The sequence below is a fragment of the Melopsittacus undulatus genome, chromosome 4, assembly GCF_012275295.1.
Source record: "Melopsittacus undulatus isolate bMelUnd1 chromosome 4, bMelUnd1.mat.Z, whole genome shotgun sequence".
In the NCBI taxonomy this organism is placed as follows: domain Eukaryota; kingdom Metazoa; phylum Chordata; class Aves; order Psittaciformes; family Psittaculidae; genus Melopsittacus; species Melopsittacus undulatus.
This window is the reverse complement of record NC_047530.1, coordinates 95,840,063-95,859,625: the sequence shown is the minus strand read 5'-3', so window position 1 is coordinate 95,859,625 and position 19,563 is coordinate 95,840,063. Positions and strand designations below refer to the sequence as shown.

Genomic DNA, 19,563 nt, shown 5'->3' with positions numbered 1-19,563 from the left:
AAAGGTAATAAAAAATGAAGTGGAGTGTAATTCATGTCTTTCTTTTTTGCATTTTGATTTTGCTGGCAGCTTACCTTTTAGTAGTACCAGTAAAAGCTTGTATATTACAACTGCCACAGCAGAGAAGCATTACAGCTAGCAGTATAAGCCATAAAAATTCTGGAGGACAAACAGAACACAGGAAATATGTGTCCATACCTTCAAACAATTCCCAGCTTGTTTGGATTTGGTTTCTATGGCCATTGCACACCTCCCCTTCTGACATTTTCACCATGCTGGGATTTCTAAATGAATCCTAATATTTTCATCAAACCCTTGGCCACCCTTCATCTCCCATACTCTCCCTGCAAGCACTTATGCCAAATTTTATCTTTAAAAAATCATCAAGAATGACTTATTTTCTATTTATTTTCTTTCAATTCCATTTAATGAAAGCAGCTCTGAGTGATCTGAAAAGCTTCAGCAATTGTCAGATCATAGCCATTGTTCTCATTCATGTCAGTGGAGTATGATGAAATGGGAGAAGAAATAAAAGGCTGCACTCAGGACAGGCTCTATTCTCAGCCTGTTGTCAATTTTTCTTTCTGCTGTGTATAACAAACATGATTTTTGGAGCACCCACACATGGGTTTCTAGAGACTCAAGTCTGCTTAAGAAGGTAAAAGAACAGCTTCCAGGAAAAAAATGCAACTTTTCTCAGAATAAAGGGAGTAGAATGACAGAGAAAGAAGCTTTACTTAAATAAAAGATAAAAATAGAGTAGCTCCTCAGCACTCATTAATTGTCACAGCTTCATTGCATTTCATTGGAGCATGATAAATTACACCTGCTAGCAATTTACTTCAATACATACACTTGCTGTGGAGGATTAGGATGGAAGTCACAGAATCTAAAAAATTAATAATAATCTGTTAACATTTCAAAGACAAAAAGCCAACTGAAGAAAGAGGAATTCAGTCAATATATTTTACCAGGATAAAACAAGCTCAAAGTCCTTCCATTAAAGCCAGTTGAAAGATTTTGACCATCTTGAAACAGATCACTTTTTAGTCAGCTAAGCTTTTGTGTGGTTGGATGTCTTTCCTGTGCTAACCCATTGCACATCAAGTACAGATTTCAGGAATCAATTCAAAAACATTCTTTCCAGGCTATCTGCACTAAAAGTTGACTTAGCAGTGGAGTATTTGGTGATTCACCTCAAGAGTGTTGGCCTCTTACTTGCTGAAATGTACTAAATTCCTTTGAACACTACAGGTAGTAAATGTTGAAAAATATCTTAGCTGCCTAGAAAGGTAGAAGAAGAAACAAAACCTAATTCTTCCTAAGATTCTATATTTCTGACCCAGCAATATTTTGATGTACAGGCATCTGTTATAATTCAGATTCCTCCTTCAGAGCTGCTTGAAAATGAAGAAAGCTGAATAGAAAAAAACAAACAAGCACTCTTAGATGAACAACTCCTCTGTGAAATGTGTGCATTCTTCCAAACCCAGACATCATGGAAGACTATGTCAATTTTTACAATATTCTAAAGGAAGCCAGGAAAAATGCTGATCTATGGGCTGAAAGGAAACTACAATTCCAGGGCTTTGGTAGCTAAGCTTTCAGACTTGCTCACCTCACATCATGGCATCACCTAAATCTACTACACCTAAAGCTGGAGATCCCTGAAGTGGTTCCCTTTGAGAGAACCTACGCCCATCTCAATGAGAAATTAAATAAATACATTTTTATTTCAAAGTATAAGAACAGTTTTCCGTGACACTCAAAACTCCACCTAGCTTGATTTCTTACCTCTGGCTAGCTGCATAGTCTTAAGAGTAAGATATAACAGAATATGTGCAAAGTAATTCTGATATAACCTTCAACTTTAACATCCAGAGCTGGTGGATGCACCTATACCATCATGATTAATAATCAAATGGAGCACTATCCAATTTCAAAACATTGCAGTCATCTGTAAAAAGGAGTCAACATTCTTTAAGCACTGCATAAGCTTAAATTGGTATTGTTAGAATATTTTCTCTTTGGCCAAATGTTATTTAGTTCATACCTGCTTTTTCCATAAGTCAACAACTTTATGCAGAAGGTCATCATCTTCTCTTGGTCCTGGATTGGTGATCAAAAAATCTATATCATGTCCAGTCTTCTTACCCCTAGAAGAAATAAACAGTAAAAAGACTAAAAAAGTTAAGTTCCCACTGAATTTCACACTACTTTAGAATAGTTTTGCTGCATTATAAAAAGTTTGCAGCATAAAGTGATAGCAATGTTTTTTGAAACATAATTAGAGTGGAATCTTCTATGTCTTTTATCAGGACTGTCAGTGTTCTTCATTAAGCAGTAATTTAAGATTTTTAATGTATTTCCTCTGTTGTTCAACTAGATACTGCAGGTTCATTTACTGATGTTAGATCTCTCTCTTTCTTCCCTGTCAGTCCCAGAAAAGGTTTCAGTCATCTTTAAAAAAAAAAAAAATCAAAATACTGTAGTACATGTTATGAAACCAGTGCAGTAACAGCAAATAAAGTTGCCAGTCTGACTACTGCAGCCTTAAGTATTCTTCTTTAGCTTGTCATGGATCCTTTAATGACCCAACCTGTGATTATTAATAATTTTATTTTTATTTTATCTTGACTATTTTACATTTCCTCTCTTTTAAAATATAACAATGCTTTTTGCAGAGATTGAGCTGATTTATTGGTTTTTTTTTTGAGACCAGCTCATCTTTAATGTGTTCATTATAATGCTTGTTCATTACACCCACTAAGGATTTCACAATTAAATCCATATGAACAAAGTTAATTGTAAATGCTCTTAATGGAAAACAATGTCATAACCTTTTGGGTTTTTCCTTCATATAAGTCTAAGCAGTCAGCTTGCCTTTCATCTGCTTATCAAATGTGTTAAAACTAAGTCAGAGTAAGATGCAGCTATCATTGCAAAACAGGCAAAACTGTGCTAGCAGAATGTTTCCTTTCAGAATTAGGAAATGAGTATCTGAAAAATCTATCTCAGAGTGCAATTCATCTCAGGATTGCAGAACCAATACTAGGTTTTCAATTTGGTCTAAATACTGCGACAGGGACTGCATACACATCAATTTATTGGCTGCAATCAGGACAGCCTAAGGAGAAAGGGGCAGAGGAGATATTTCTGCAACTAGGTATACAGGAGGTGGGGTAAACACCTGAAATCTGGAGTGGTGGCACTTGAATGATACATATCTCCAAATAGTTTCCATGTGTTCATGGAAAAAATCTGTTCTTGCTGATGTTCACAAGGGTACTAGATGTTATAGCTCAGGTGTGTTTCAGTTCAACATCATATCCGGTATTCAGAGAACTTGTGAGTTGTTATAGAAGCAGTGAAAATGGAAATCATACAAAACAAGATTTGCTTTTTTATTATTTCATTAAATAATTCATTCTCTTAAAATAGTGCCTGAAACTGAATCTGATTTCTTAAATTTGGAAATATGTAGGAGCAGAACTGATTGGCAAACGTGTCAACTGCCATTTGCATGACAGGAAATTATCCAACTGATAGAGAGCTGAACAGCTTTAGCAGCAAGATGTAAGGAAATTAAAATCTAGGTTTTACATTTGACAAGCAGTCTACTCACTATAATGCAACTATTGTGCCATGTCTGCAGAAAAGTCAAAACTGCTTAAACAGGTGGAAATGATTTCAAAAGAAGTTTCAAAAGAAGCAGCAGCCTAGGCTCAGAAACCAAACAGCAATTCAAACTCAAGAAGTTAAAAAACATTTAGTATTCCATGTAACAGTTCCCAAGTTATTCTGTAGGATGACATTCATTATCTCTTAAATTACCATAATAATCCAAAGCTCTTACATAGCATTTTTTACTTGCATGTCTCAAAATGTTTTTTCAAAGGGAAGAAATATACTATTTCCATCTTAGACATGCAGAAAGTGGCATAAGAAAACTTGTCTGAAATTACTAAAAAAAAAAAAAGTAAAAGAAAGAAAAAAGAAAAAACTAAGAAATAAGAAGCTGATGGAACTGGGAACTGCTTCCTAGTTCATCCTCTGGTACTCAACATATGTATATTTTGGGTTAACCACATCTGAAAAATCCTCCTCAGTCCAGCCATGAAATCCCTAGAAATTCTAGGTATTTCACTAACCATCTATTTCTCAAACAGAGAGCATTTATCGAAGTGCTTTTTATTTGTGAAGTTAGTGTGTTTAAATCTCATATAAAGGCACAGAATACAGTATCACCATTAGCATCAGTTATATTTCAGCTTCTCTTTGAACTAATTCACAGCGGATTAATTTCTGACTGAATTTGTCAGGCTATTAATGGCACATTTAGTCTAATTTCCACTATTACTCTTTGCCAAATAATGTAGCTCATCCTAGAAAAATTTATTACCTTCCTTAAAACAGAAAAACAATCTAGTAAATTAAAAAGCTGTATAATACATGCTGCTCAGGGCTTGTAAATAATGCAAAAAGTTACAGTAAAATACACATAGATTCAGACCATTATTCTATTGAAGCTGAAGAGAATGTGGCCATTGGTTTCAGCAGGGTAAGGCTATTCACATATATATATTTATATATTTGTGTGTGTATACATATACATTAGAACCGTGGATATTCATGAAATTACATAAAAAGCACATAGGATGGGATAGTGCTAAGGTGCTTTTTTCCCAGCTCAGGAAGTATGTAAACGCATGTATTTTGTTTATCAACAAATAACTCAACATGTACATCAACAGTTAATTGAAGCTGAAGTTAACCGTACCTATAGATTACCTATGATACAGGACTTTATCATATAAAAGTTGAACACCATGGTGCCAGCAATCTGGTCTTCAAACTGGATATGAAAACCTAGAATTTATCACCCGATTCACCTTAGAGATGAAACCTCAATCTGTTGTTCGTTCCTGAAGCTTTCCAAGAGGAATGCTACAGGCTATAGTTTTTTTCAAACTCATCACATTCAAGATAGCAGGTTCCTTACACAGGGCTATAGATGGACTCCACCATGATATAGAGACTGAACTGGGTATCATTCACTTAAAATGAAAAAATACTTCGTTTGAAAAACAAACACTAAATTGATGCTATCAGTAATGAGTTTTGTCTTGCATTTCATAGCCAGTGATTGGTGCACTGATTTCTCATCTTTTCATTGCCTTATTTTTCTCAGTTAGTTCACAGCCAAGTTATCTGTCATCCACTGGCTGTTAAATAAAAATCCAGTGCTTGGTGCAGGGAGCAGTCTTTAAAGTTCTCCACTGAAAACAAGCATCCTAGTCACTACACTGTATCACACTCCCTCTTCCCAGCTTCAGAAATCTCCATTTTATACTACGGGGTGTCATAAATCCACCCAGGCTAGTGATTTTAGCACACTAATAGATCATGGGAGATGAAGGGATTTTGTTCTGGCATGCCACTACCTACATACTCAAATCACAAGGCTTTAGTGCAAATCTTGAGTACTATTTTAAAAGTAAAACCAGATGCAATGACATTTTAGCTTGTCTATTTTCTTGGCCTGCTCTGAGATGAGAGTGATAAGCTATCTAGTTTCTAGATTCCACCTGGGCATACAAAGGTCCTGGGAAATTGTTTGCTTATACCTCAAAATGCTGGAGCTGTTATGAAGCAAAAGCACAGGTGCCTCTAGGACCAGAGCAATCAGGGGCATGACTGGGGAGTTCAGGTTTCTGAGGCTTTGAACAGGAAAGGACATGGATTCAAGTTTGGATTTTCTATTCAGATCTGCTTACATCTTCTTTTTCTTTTCTTTAATCTAACCCTAAATCCTCATTGGTCTAGAGCTACAAGAAGACCAGCACCTTCTGGAACTCAAATTGCAACTTTAGTTTTGTCCTAATAATGTATTCAAGTCTGAATACTGCAAAAGACAGAACCCTGCTAATTAACTGTGTTCATTTCTTGGCTGATTAAACTTGTATAATGTTGGTGTTTCTTAGAAGTCAGTTAATTACCTTTAAGGTTGTTGGAATTTTCTTTTTTATTGCTGTCATTGTTTTAATACAAAATCTAGATTCCAAGTCATCAAACATAACTATCATTATAACTAAAACTTAAATATATGACTGACTGGCAAAGGTTAATCATATTGTCTAAATCTACAAGGACAGCTGCATGATTAAATATTTTATAGTAATATGTTTACAGAGTATTTTGAAATCCCAGGATATTATATAATGGCTACTCAAATCCTAGCCTTTGTTCATACAAAATTTTCATTTACATAATGTTGCATTATAAGTGTTGAATGAGATTGCATGGGTGCTAAATCCTTCAGTGTTTATACACATGAAAATACCACCATTGATATTGGAGGCATTCATTTCTTGCGTGAAGACAAACAAATATATCTAAGAACCTGGAAGACTAACAGCTAACAAGTGCTCATTTCCAACATCTGATCAACTATATTAAATAATAAAGAAGCACAAATTTATGTGAGGTTCCTAGAATTAAACAATTTAATTGTATATAACTAATTACATAATAAATCTTCAAATCATACAATCATTTGACTGCTCAAAATAGAATTTATGAAGTGAGGGCAAATAAAGGAAACCAGAAACAGATTTGACATAGATGTTTCAGGCTTCTTTCTGTTTAACTGAACATTATATTCATGTTAAAATTGCATTAAAATATTGATTGTGGAAGAAGGCATATGAACTCTTAAACACTGGGTATTGGCTAATATTTTGAGTCATCCAGTTTGATGAAACTGGACTGTATTCACTAAAATAGTGTATAAAATGTGAATATTCAGATGTTGATGGTTGTTTTACACATAGAATTTGCAGCCTTCGTATTGAGTAAGAAAAACCTCAGAGCTGTGAAATAGGCTCCTGAGAATGACTGCTATCAGGAAAGACAGCAAAAAGAATCAAGCCATCAGGAATTGCTATGCAACGAATATTCACCATAAAACTGGTAAGATTTTTTAAATACTCACTTTCCTGAACTTTTTATTGTATTACTGCACTTTGGCACAGAAAGCTAGGAAAATCGGTAGAAGTAATCTCAGACTGGAGCTATGGCCTTAGACAGAATTCTGGAGAGTATGCACAGAATATCAGAGGGTATAACCCTCTCCTCCTTCCAAAGAGCTCAGATTAAAAGTGAGCCAGCTGAAATTCATTTGTATAGCAACCTGGATGCTAGCTAAGCATCTGAAAGACAATACAAAAAATAACAAGTCCTTTATTTGTGGAAGGAAATATGGGAGTTCATTACATGTTAAATTAAGCATCGTCATCTCTGCATTCTTCTTTTGGGAAACACAAAGAGGACAGCTTCTAGACAGACATCCCCAAGAGATTTGAGAATATGCGAGGCCATTTGAATATTTCCTGGAATATAGATGAACAATATGCATAAACATCTAGGAAGACCAAATTCAATTGCTGAAGTGATGATTGTGTGGCAATGGAAAAGGGATTAAATGTTGCAGAAGATTACACACAGCTGAAGGAATAGACAAATTGTGATACAGCACAATGAACATTTGTTTAAGCAGCAAAGAGAAAGCTTGGATAAACAGCAGAATCGCTCCTTTTAAATATAGCAAACCAATAATGAATAAGTACTGTAAAATGTATGTTCCTGAGGGAAAACTCGAGTAGCCTCTAGTAGCATGCATAGTCAAATATGTAATTACAGCTATAATCAAACATGCACATGCATACATAGTTCAAAGATTTCTTTCTGACTGTTCTGATATTGATGCCACATTTTTACTCTAGGGAGATATTCTCTACACTAGGTCTCATTTAACTCTCACTGTACTAGCAATGAAGAACATCATTTGACATCAATTGAATTTGACCAAATAGAAGTGGTATGGTAAATCTATCTCTAATAACCACAGTCCTAATGAAGGTACTTCTATTACCTGTCTCCTACCAGCATATGCCTTCTCAGAGGAGAAACAAAAATTTTTATTCCAGATCTCAAGCAGTCTGCATGCTTGTGGATTTGCTTATTTCAAGGTCTCAGCCTTTGCTGATACAGGCAATTTCTTGCAGACAGATATTAAAATAATTCTGAGCCATTGTCACTCAAACTATGAAGAGCTATGCCTCTTTCTTGTATGAACTCCATTATAAAGAGAAAAGAAGAAATCTTGAAGCTGGAAGCACTGGAATGTGACAGTGCTACAACTATTGTATGAAAAGTAAAATCCTGGACTGTTTAACAGCCAGAGGAGAAAAATTTCGCTATTCCAAAGAAGTCACAGGTTTCATTCAGGCAAGAATAATTCTTTACTGTAATACTACAGATTTCAGAACTTTCTTCCATATTGGTCAGTATTCAGGTATAAGTTGCTTCCAGTTTACTTGCCAATAGGTAAAATTCTCAGACTATTTTACCTGAGTAAGTTTACTGAATTCAGAATTTAATCAGAAATTCATTATTTCATCACACTTTCTTCAAATCTTTTTTCAGGTCTGATATCTAGATCTAAACTAAGTGACCTTATTGACTCAAAAGGACATTGACCTTTGCTAAACATGTAATTGTACACTGACAGGAAAGAGCAAGGCACTTTCCAAGGAAATGAATAAAATCATATCTGTGCAAGGGTTTCTGCAACAGTGATTTCATGTAGAAGGATTTTGTTGAATGGCAGGCATAATATCTGCAACATTCTCATTTCATTTGCAACGAGAACTGAGTAAGAGGTAAACAAAGAAAAGGTAATTATCTTGTTTGGGATAGAAAAGGTCTTCCAAATTACAAGAAAATGCTGTAACATTTATTTGAAGTTATTTCTTCAGAAACCCTCAACTACGTGTTCTGATCAATACTGTAAGGAGCATTAACAGTCTAAGTAGCAGCATAATACTGCACTAGTCCATTACTAATATAAAGAACCAGCTAAAGTCTGTACACCACACATAAGCTGTTCTTCAAATCACTGTCAGCTTTAGATCAGGTTTCCTTAATATTCAAGTCAGCTCCACATTTCCAAAACAACATTTAGATTCAACAGTGTCAATTCAATGGTTGTTCACATACATATAGAGTAGGTAGCAGGAAAATAAACGCTCACTGAACTGCAAAAGCAGCTCAACCAAAGTTAACAATCCATAAAACACTAACACAGAGAAAGCAGAGACAGCAGAATGCAAAAAGTAACTTCGCAAGCCTCACTCACACTGTGAAATGATTACTCTGTCAGCAGAGGGTGAGTGGATGAGAGAAGATTCAGCTAGAATAAACTAGGGACACTCAAATACTCCAAACTCTCCCACCAGCTTCACTTGCTCTCTAGGTGCATGATCTTTATACCTCCACCTTAAACATGACAAGGACATAAGACTGATGAGGATGCTGGAAGCAAGATACCATTTAATAGTTCATCAAATTAGATAGTCAGAAGGCTCATCTATATCATTTATCACATGAAGACATACTAAGCTCCCCAGAGGTATTTTCTGGAATAATATAGCTCTGATTCCAGTATTAAAACTCAGGGAAGACTTATATTGCAGAACTGTGGTGGTACAGAGGAAGTGAAAGCTGTATAGATCATCAGCTTATTTAATGCAATGGATTATTACAAATCCTAGATCATCATTTTGCCCATGGTTATAAAAAAAAATAATAACTGAAGGATCCTTCCCACGTTACAAGTATCTATGGCAGGTGTCACCCAGTATTTCAACGCAAGTGAATGAATCCCAACACAGTCCACATGCAGAATCAGTCCCCAATTTTCAAAAATAAAATAACGTGCCTAAAGTAATGAGGAAAACAATATAGCAAGATGTGATCAGGGCTCTGTGGTAGATAGATATGGGTATGGGAATATCTGGCTACTTCAGATAATTTCTGCTTTCCTGGTTTGCTTGACTTAGATCGTAGCTGCCTCTGAAGGTAGTCTGAGTCTAGTGGTTCCCAGACAGTGTCAAAATTCATTCTCTTTTCTTTGTAATGACTATATAATACTTGTTGAGATGAGAAGTGCCAGCGTGAGAAAATAGTTGCACATTTTCCAGCTAGACTCTGACTTTAGTCCCCAGAATTTCAGCCACCCCAGTGGACTTGATATGCACAAGCTGGCAAAAATTGAGAGTCGAATATTTCTGGAAATCCAAACCCAAATGAATTGAAATTTTGTAATCCATATCAAAGGAAATTCTGGAATTCCTGTCCTTTGAGGATTAATTCTTCCCTGACTGTACATCACAGGGCTATTTTGTGGCATAAATAATATCTGTGAGATGGTTTAATAGGATGCTGATTAATGTCTGAAATAGCAATGATCAAATGAAGTTAACTGAAATAAATTCTGCCACCAGCAAAGACAATTAAAACTAAAACTGAATTAATTGTATATTTAACTGAAAAGATACCATACAGTTGAGAGATACTCTGACTCATTTTGAGGCAATTTGGGGTAAAAGAAAAATTGCTGCTGTAGCTTTGTCTGCAGAATTACTTTCTCGCTGATTTAAGAATAAAATTATATTAGACTGTCTCTGAAATGAAAACAGTGTGAAAACTGAGCCAATGTTCTCCCAAGCAGCTATAAATCAGGCTTCTACAAAGTTTTGAATTGTGAAAGATAGCATATAGCATCTTCTTTACCCAACCAAGTAATTCGACATAAACCAAACTGAACTACACAAGTATTTGGCAAAGATTCACAGGTGTCTTCTCTGGAAGAGGTGCCCAAGGGCGGACACTTCATTAAAATGTTGCTTTTCTTGCCCAACCTAACACTAATTCTAATTCACCAGGGGCAGAACTCATTTTTCATAGCTGTGAAGCTATTTATTTTATTCTTGAAGTTAAATCCAACTCTGCAATGAAGTAGCAATGGAAAATTCCTTTCCCTTTAGGAGCAGAAATTTTGCTCATACAGCATAAGGGAATACAGCTTTAATACTGGATACATAAAACAAGCACTTTTAGTTTCTCATTTATCTATCAGGATATCACTGCTATGGTGCATCAGTAGTTGCTGTTCAAGGAGAATTTTAGGGAAACACCTAACAATGCAGAGAATGCATCTTTCTTGTCTCAAGTCAGGACAAAGCAGTGTCACCTGCTGCAGCAGAAGGGATCACATCCCCAGATATTCCTGCAAATTATACTCTGAGGCTGAAAAAAATCACTGAAGTGAGGAGAACCAGTGCAAAACCACTTAAATCTTACTTAAAACCTAATTTCACCCTCAGTGACTACATTGCCCCAAAAAAACCTTAGTATTGCATGCCATTCACCTAGTCTGTCATTAAATGAGCTTTCAAAGACCAAGTGTATGTCATGCTATGCTTGACTGTGTGTGTCTTTTATGACCCACAAGAAACCCAGTGACTGTTTCTCAGACTATAAGACACCTGGGTACTCCTCTTCATGTCACACTGGTATCTTTTTCAAGCTTTGCTTTAACAGATATTTCATGTTACTGTAATGCGATAAGAAAAAATAAATCAGAAAATGGTTATCTAACTGAAGAACTTAAATGACCAGCAGTATTGCTGAATTTGAAGTTCCCCAGTGATTTTATAAAGGTCTATTAGATTATCTGCATTAAAAATTATTTAAAAAGTTGAGAATATTATAATGCATAACCTTAAAAATGTTTATTTCCCCTGCCTTGTGATAAGAATAAATGTTGATTGGTGGGTTTATTTATTAACTTCTGTGGACTCTAAGCTAAATGCTTATTAACAAGCATATTCAGTTTAAAATACAACTGCAAGAGGACTTTTTTAATACATGGCTATCTAAGAAAAACATTATGTGGTGGAACATTATGAAAAATGGCAGTCAAACTTTAAAGATTTGACAAAAAACAAAACAAACAAACAACAAAACACCAAAACAAAAAAACCAGAAAATACAATCCCACAAACAAACCTATTGCAAACAGTCTGATTCATCTATTTTTTTGTGCGCATTTTGAGGAGGATTCACATGTTAAAATTAATTAAACAGGAAACAAAACAAAAAACAAATCTGGGAGAAACAGTTACAAAATTAAATCCAGCCTGGTTTCTACTGAGACAGCAAAATGGTATAATGGTCATATGAGAATTTCATCACCTACTTTTTACTTAAAAAGTCTGGCTATATCTATGTATAATAGTTGTACTGCCTAGATGGCATTATTGTCTTCCAGCTTTTCATGACATAAATGCCTGAATGTGACTGTCACCTATTATACCTTGATGTTGACTGGTTACCTGTTTTGGCTTGCACGTAAGAGGACTTTTCGCTACTAACAACTCTAGGCTCTCTGTATTCTGTATTTGAAGTAAACTCCGTATTCCACCAGCCAAAACAAAGCTACGGTTAAGCTTTGAATCACTGAGAGCACTGTCTCTATTTCATGTAAATAATGCAACTGTACTTGGAAGCTGTCCCTATAATTTCAAGCTTTTAAAGTTTATGAAATGTACCATACCAATCTGTCACAAAATACATTGCTGAAGTTTTGCTTTTGCTGTCTTGGCAAATCTTTTAAATTACACTCCATTTCAATAAAGCGTTTCAAGTGACATCATAGAGACTTCCAGCATACATAAATTTTGCTGAGCGCCAGTCAATGGTGAAGCAAAACCCCTTCAACACTATTTGAAGAAGATATACACTCCAATGAGAATTGATGTGGATTTGGGATCTCATATATTCAGCTGAAATGTAAGAGTATGCAGATGATACTTTAGAGTTAAAACATCTAGTTTCACATGTGTAAGCTCTACTATGTAAGCTCTACTATACGGCATATTTTGTGGTAATATGGAGCAAGCTTTCTCACTCCTAACAGTCTGTATGACAGTGGCACAGTATCTTTGGTTAACAGAAATTGTAAAGTTTTAATTATTCTGAAATCTGCGTGGAAAAACAAAACAAAACAAAAACAAAAAAAATCAAACAAATTCCAATATACAGTAAGTACAGAAGAATCAGTCTTGACTGGAGAGAAGGTATAGTTTATTATTTATAAGAGCAGGCATCTCAGACTAGACCTGCTTAGATATTCTGAAATACCTAGTCTTTTTTTTTGGCCCTATTCAAAGGCTTAATGAAGACTTTAAAATTATGCAAACTTAGAGACAAGGGAATTCAACTACATGTACTTATAAAGAATACAACAAAGAGATCAGTGCACTCAAAAATGTCAGATGTTTCAGTGAGCTTTCAGAGAGTATGATGAACTTTGGGAAAAAAAACCCCACCCAAATACAGCAACAACAAACTAAAAATAAACAAAGAAAATAACCTATATATGTATTCAACAATAAATCAACCTGAGATAATAAAAGGAGAAGGTTAAGGTTTTTAGGACTTCTGCCAGACTTCTTTGCAGGTAGCTAGTGACCAGTGTTTTTAAGGACAACTTACAACAAACTGGGAGCGCTCTCGACCCTTCTAGATCTGCATCAATCATTATATATTGTTCTGATTCAGCTGCTGTGTCCACCTTTTGCTGGTGTTTTGCCAGACAACAAAGTCTGCCATTTAGATGGAGTAACCAAGTGTGGCCTATGGATTATATATGTACTCCAAATGCCTAAAGGTGGAGCTGGGTAGCTGAAATGTATTGACATGCTGGATTTATAAGTCAGAAAGCTTTACAGTTTTCATGTCAGCTAGGTACATAATCTACTCAAGTGCAACATTTCAAACATCATTACTTGCAAACCAAAACCTCAGCTAAGCAAAATATATACTACTAGAACAATAACCTAGTGATCTCTTCAACGTCATTAATAATGCAGAAGAGAAAACAGAAAGGTCAGCTGCTTTCAAATTTTTTTTAATTGCAATAAGTAGATAACAGTCTTCATTATTAATTATGAGAGCTGTATATTTTTAAAAAAGCTTTTATGAAACTATTGGTCACACTTTTTTTTTTTTTTTACTAGAAAAAATGATTTTGGAGCTAAGGCAGTTTGTATTTACTAGTTTACATTTTCATTCTCCATGAGAGAATTTTTTGGTTCAGAATTATATTTCTATTCTTCTTATTGAGATGCTCATTGATATATATGAAATGTTTAAGTCGTATTTTATTTTTAAAGAAGAAAAATATATTTTTCTATACTGACACTATAACAGAATTAACAAATAGCTTTATAGCAAAAATTTTTGCTGTATTGAAGCTTTCTGGTGGCAGATCAAAAATGTGCATTTAATCCCAGTCTATTTCATTTTCTTCAGAGTTTCAAATCACGTCCTTCGTCATGTCCACCACAGACACTTCCACCAAAAGTTCTTTTTCATTCATGTCTACTTTGGCATTTCCAAAATTCAAATTAGTCACTTTATACAACTTAAAAGACAACATTAATGCTCATGCAAGGAAGGAAATGTGTATTTTCAGAATATCTGAATTATATTAAATGTTCAGCCTGGTCTTCACATGGCAGTGACAGAACAACCTGTAGAATCAAGCTACCATAAAAACAGAGGTTTCTATTTGCTTCCTGCTCAGATGTACTGGAAATTATATAAACATGACAGGTTTTCTTTTAAAATTCCTTTAACTGAAAAATAGATTGCTTACATTCATTGGGAAAAACAAACAAAGAGACAAAAAAAAAAAACCCCAAAAAACCCCAAAACCCCACCCACCACCCACCCCCCCAACAAAAAAAACAGAAAACATCCCCTGCAAATTGTAACGTCAAATAAGATTAAAACTTCTGTTTGAGCCGCCAGCAAGTGTTCATGTATTTGTATTAGACACAAAGACATGACAATCTGATTGAAGTTAAACTTTCATGGCTTTTTTGGCAATATGCATAATTCTGCTTTAGCTGTCATTACTTCAAGATAGTTTATTAATCTATCCCATCTCCAATGGAATATAATTACTGATAATTTCAAATTAAACAGTTGTGTGGCTGCTAGCACACAGCTGCAGGATGGTCAGTTTGAGTCTAGCCTTTCTATCAAGACACTAAAGTTGTACTCTAGTAGTTCTGAAAAAATATGCACAGTTTAAACTTCAAGCATGAATACAATCTATTTAGTTTTAAGACACTACTTGCTCACTTGAATTTTTAGAGTGAACTGTTAAATTTTCCAGGATTGGTCTGACAAATTGGTGTTCCATTACAACACTTGCATACCCTTACTGTAAGCAAGGTAGTTGGGAATTTTACGGAAGCATAATCTAGAGAAAATGATATTGCTCTCTTCTGAGAGCTAATTTGGATTGTATACCCTACTAATTTGTCTAAGGGAAGGGATACATTTAGGAAACCTGTGGTATATATTTATAAAACTAGACTTTTAAAGATAAATCATTATTTACCATTAAAATGAACATATTTTACTCCAGAATTATGGAATACAACTATGGGGGTTTTGCAATCAGTTGTCAAACATAAATTGAAAATCAAAACCTGTCTATTTGGGCTACATCAATGTTTTGACAAGATAACTGTTGTGTGAAATGACACTGTTAGCCAGCAGTTCCCTGGACCTGAAACAGTTATACCATTTGGACCAATACTGTTTTTTTCATTTGAGAAAATCATTTAAACTATGCTAGCAAAGAAACACTGCATCTCTACAGAGAAAAGCTGTGAATATATTCTACAGGTATAAGCATACCAGATAAGCCTTTTAAAGTGTAGACAAACCTGTCACTAAAACTATCTGCTGCCATAAGTAAATCTCTCCATAGTGAAATCTTGTTATCCTCCTTTACAAAACTCCTCTGCTCAGCTTCAAGACATCATCCTCCCTCAGTCTAAGGAGCTCATGAACTTGGCTTAGTTGATTTAATCCTAAATTGAAAACTTCTGTGATTATTATTAACCAGCTTCCTTAATTCCAAACCATCACAAGGAGATACTGTTTGAGAATATAATTTTTGAGTGTTCTCTCTGTGCCCTTTTTGCTGATTGTAAAACTCTAGCCATGTATTTTCAGAGTCTCTCAAAGAACCAGTCATGTCCTATTTCTATAAACTCTTGTTCTGACTTCTGTCTGAATGTAGTCCTGATTTCTTCAACCTTCAACCTGCACACAACCACACTGTTGTATAACCTCAGTTAAAGGGAAATTTTAAGGGATCTTCATTGTAACTACCTATTTTTATTTCTTTATGTGAAACGCAAAGATGCATTTCCTGGGTCATCATTTCTTGCCAGTTCAGATTCTCAAAACAATTAGATGAAAGCATCCTTTTATTTTCTCATGATTCAGCTGAAATCAATGTCAAGGCTCCCACCCACCTTTTAGCTAGAATGTACCAACAAGTTGTTCACATTTCATTCAAACTAATTGAATAATGGAGATATGATCTACATTTACTAAGTCTGGATGTAGTACTATTTAGGGTAGTGATACAAATGCGTACTACAATATCAACATCAAAATGTTTCTCAAGTAATGATGTTCGATGAGGATATTATTACTAATGCAGACAAACTAGGTGCAACTCGACACAGTAACCTCTGCAATAGGATCAAATAACCAGGAATGTTTTCTGTGTTTACCCACTAGAACTGAGTCTCGATGTAAAATTTGCTGAAAAAAAGGTAAATTTTCTGCAGTCTTTCATCATTAACATAGCATGTAAAGTGTAACATTATTGGTATATGAACTGATATGAGTTTATAAACTTGTACACAAGAAGAAGCAACCCATGTTTTGCATTTTTTTTTGTTCTCCAAGATAGCCCCTAGCGGTACCAGAGAAGAGCTATCAAAGTTGATTATAACCAAGTCTGTCTTATCAGCTTTGCTGCTCTCTCTTTAATGCTGATTTTCCATTCTTCAAAAACTTGCCTGAAACATTTCCATCCAGCTCTTACAGTAGAACAACAATCCATAATAAATTCCACTGTTCCCAAACTGGAAGCAACTTAAAGGACTATTTCTGGCTACAGCCTGTAATTGAGGTATTTCCTACATGATTTATTTTTAATCTTTTTTTGTCTTTTCCTTGTTATCTGTCATGCAGAAAACGTTCTGTCTGACTCGTATCATAAAAAGGAAAAATAAAAACTTAGCCAACAGTTACCTCCTCATTATCAGGTCCCCACACCACAGGAATGACAATGCCACGCTTAGTTAAAATGTTTAGGCTACTTTTGCTCACAGGTACCTGCAAAATGTATTCCCTGGTTGCTGTAAACGTAGTACAATGTCACCAATGCTTGCAGCTTTTCTCATGACTAGCTGCCAGGAAAATGTCATTCTTTGCTTGTGCTGTCAACCATCTTCAAACCAACCAACTAGCCTATAATAAACTTTGACTTCTGCTAAGGAGTAAACGAGCAATAAGTAAACTCTGCTATAAATATCTTGTTTTCAAGACAGGTTTCTATGAATAAAACCATGGTAAAAGTGATGCAGTATATTACATATTATAATTAGAACTTGGTTTTGATCTCTTGACTCTGAACAACAGGCATTTGATTCTGCAAACCCTGAAATGTCTGGCACCAGAGGCTGCAAAAATCTCTTTTGCAAACAATGAACCATAGAATAATGTTCATCTTAGTAACTGCTTAGTAACAACTTAGTAACAACTTAGTAACAGAGAGCAAAATCTTCATCACTGGCATAGACGCCCTGAAAATTCTATCAAACTAACAAACATGATTAACTTGCCATATGATTAGTAAGAAATATACTTTTGAGGCATCAAGAAGCTCTCGGGGGAAACAACAGACATTCAAGAAAGACCACAAACAAGACAAAATGTAATTAATTATTTCTACTTATGATCTGAATTGCTTAGGGACAGGCATCAGAATTCATAGGTAAAGAGATGTTTCAGTATAACCATCTGAAACAAAATAAGAAATAAATGCTTGATTTCTGATGCACCTATATGTCTGATGGAAAGCTTGTGAAGCATCATTAGCACTGTCCTTTCTTAACACATTAATTAAATCTCTTAATCATAATCAGGCCCTATCTTTGGCCCATTAATACTACATTACAACTGACATTACTCCTGGGAACTTAGTCTAAGGCTGCTGTCAGAATTTTGATCCAGTTTGATTCAATTTTCCTTTAGACTTCTGCAGGGGTGCCTCTTAACAAACACAGTGTCACTATCTGTCTCTCTTCATCCTGTTCCTACCTTGAGTGGCTTGGATTTTGGAAGGCATCCTCTTTCTAACAGGTGGACCCCAATGAAACTATTTGATAAAATCTAAGGATATCTAAATATCTAGATATCTAAAAGGATATCTAACAAACTATGCATCTTTATCATATCAAGGCCATTCATGTCTTTGATTTGACTTGTTCTTTATTTTTTTTATCTTACCACATTATATGAAATACCCTGTCTCTTGCTTTTTCTCTTGCTACTTCATCTTTCCCTGAATATATTGCGCTATCTTAATAGTCCTCCTTGTATCTAATGCTCTATAACTTCTAGAATAATTTTACTTTCCAGTTTTATGTACTATTATGAATATATTTTACTCTATAGCTATTTATTTGTGAAACAGCCTATAAAACTTCAAGACCCTCAGTGCTCATCCATTTACAACAAGCACTTTACAAGTAGTACATTTTAAATATCATACCTCAACATATTTCCTGGCCTGAGTATTAAAATCAGTTCATTTAAATTCACTGGTTGAACATTTCAGAAATCAATGCACAGTATTAGCTGTCTTCATGTCAAATGTTTATAAGAAACACCCTGATTATTATGACATTCCAGAGCAATACTTTAAAATACGATTCCTCCCCAGAATACCCATATATAAGGCCAAGACCCCAACCACTAAAAAACAGTAATGACTAAAATATTTGCTGGGCTTGATTATGCTACGAATTTTGAATTATAATTATACTTGATTGGTTATTTTACTGTTAGGGTGGTGAGGTACTGGAATGGGATGTCCAGGGAGGTTGTGAATGCTCCATCCCTGGCAGTGTTCAAGGCCAGGTTGGATGAAGCCTTGGCTGATATGGTTTAGTGTGAGGTGTCCCTGCCCATGGCAGAGGGGTTGGAACTAAATGATCTTAAGGTCCTTTCCAACCCTAACTATTCTATGATTCTATTTTCTCTCCCTATTCACTCAATTTAGTATTTTCAATGAGGATTTAGCCAAACTGAAATACAACATAATATATAGTATATTCTGAAATATAAACCCATTTTCAAGAAGGGGAAAATGGATGACCCAGGGAATTACAGACCAATCAGTCTCACCTCTGTGCCTGGCAAAATCTTGGAACAGATTCTCTTGGAAGGCATGCTAGGGCACATGAAAAACAACAAGGTGCTTGGTGACAGCCAGCATGGCTTCACTAAGGGGAAATCCTGCCTGACCAATTTGGTGGCCTTCTGTGATGGGGCTACGGAACTGATGGATGGGGTAGAGCAGTTGATATCATCTACCTGGACTTGTGCAAAGCATTTAACACTGTTCTGCACGACATCCTTGTCTCTAACTTGGAGAGACATCAATTTGAGAGGTGGACCACTCAGTGGATAAAGAACTGGCTGGATGGTCGCACTCAAAGAGTTGTGGTCAATGGCTCAATGTCCAGCGGGAGACCAGTAACAAGTGGTGTC

General features: G+C 35.3%; 1 protein-coding gene across 6 annotated transcripts in view; it reads right to left on the bottom strand.

The window, feature by feature from the left end:
- LOC101867685 (DNA nucleotidylexotransferase) overlaps positions 1-19,563 on the bottom strand; it is a 196,407-nt gene that overhangs the window by 35,832 nt on the left and 141,012 nt on the right. For all 6 annotated transcript variants that reach the window (XM_031044639.2, XM_031044641.2, XM_031044640.2 and 3 more), the window contains one exon: positions 2,054-2,156. In XM_031044639.2, the coding sequence (XP_030900499.2) occupies positions 2,054-2,156 (103 nt within the window). The remainder of the gene's footprint in view (positions 1-2,053; positions 2,157-19,563) is intronic.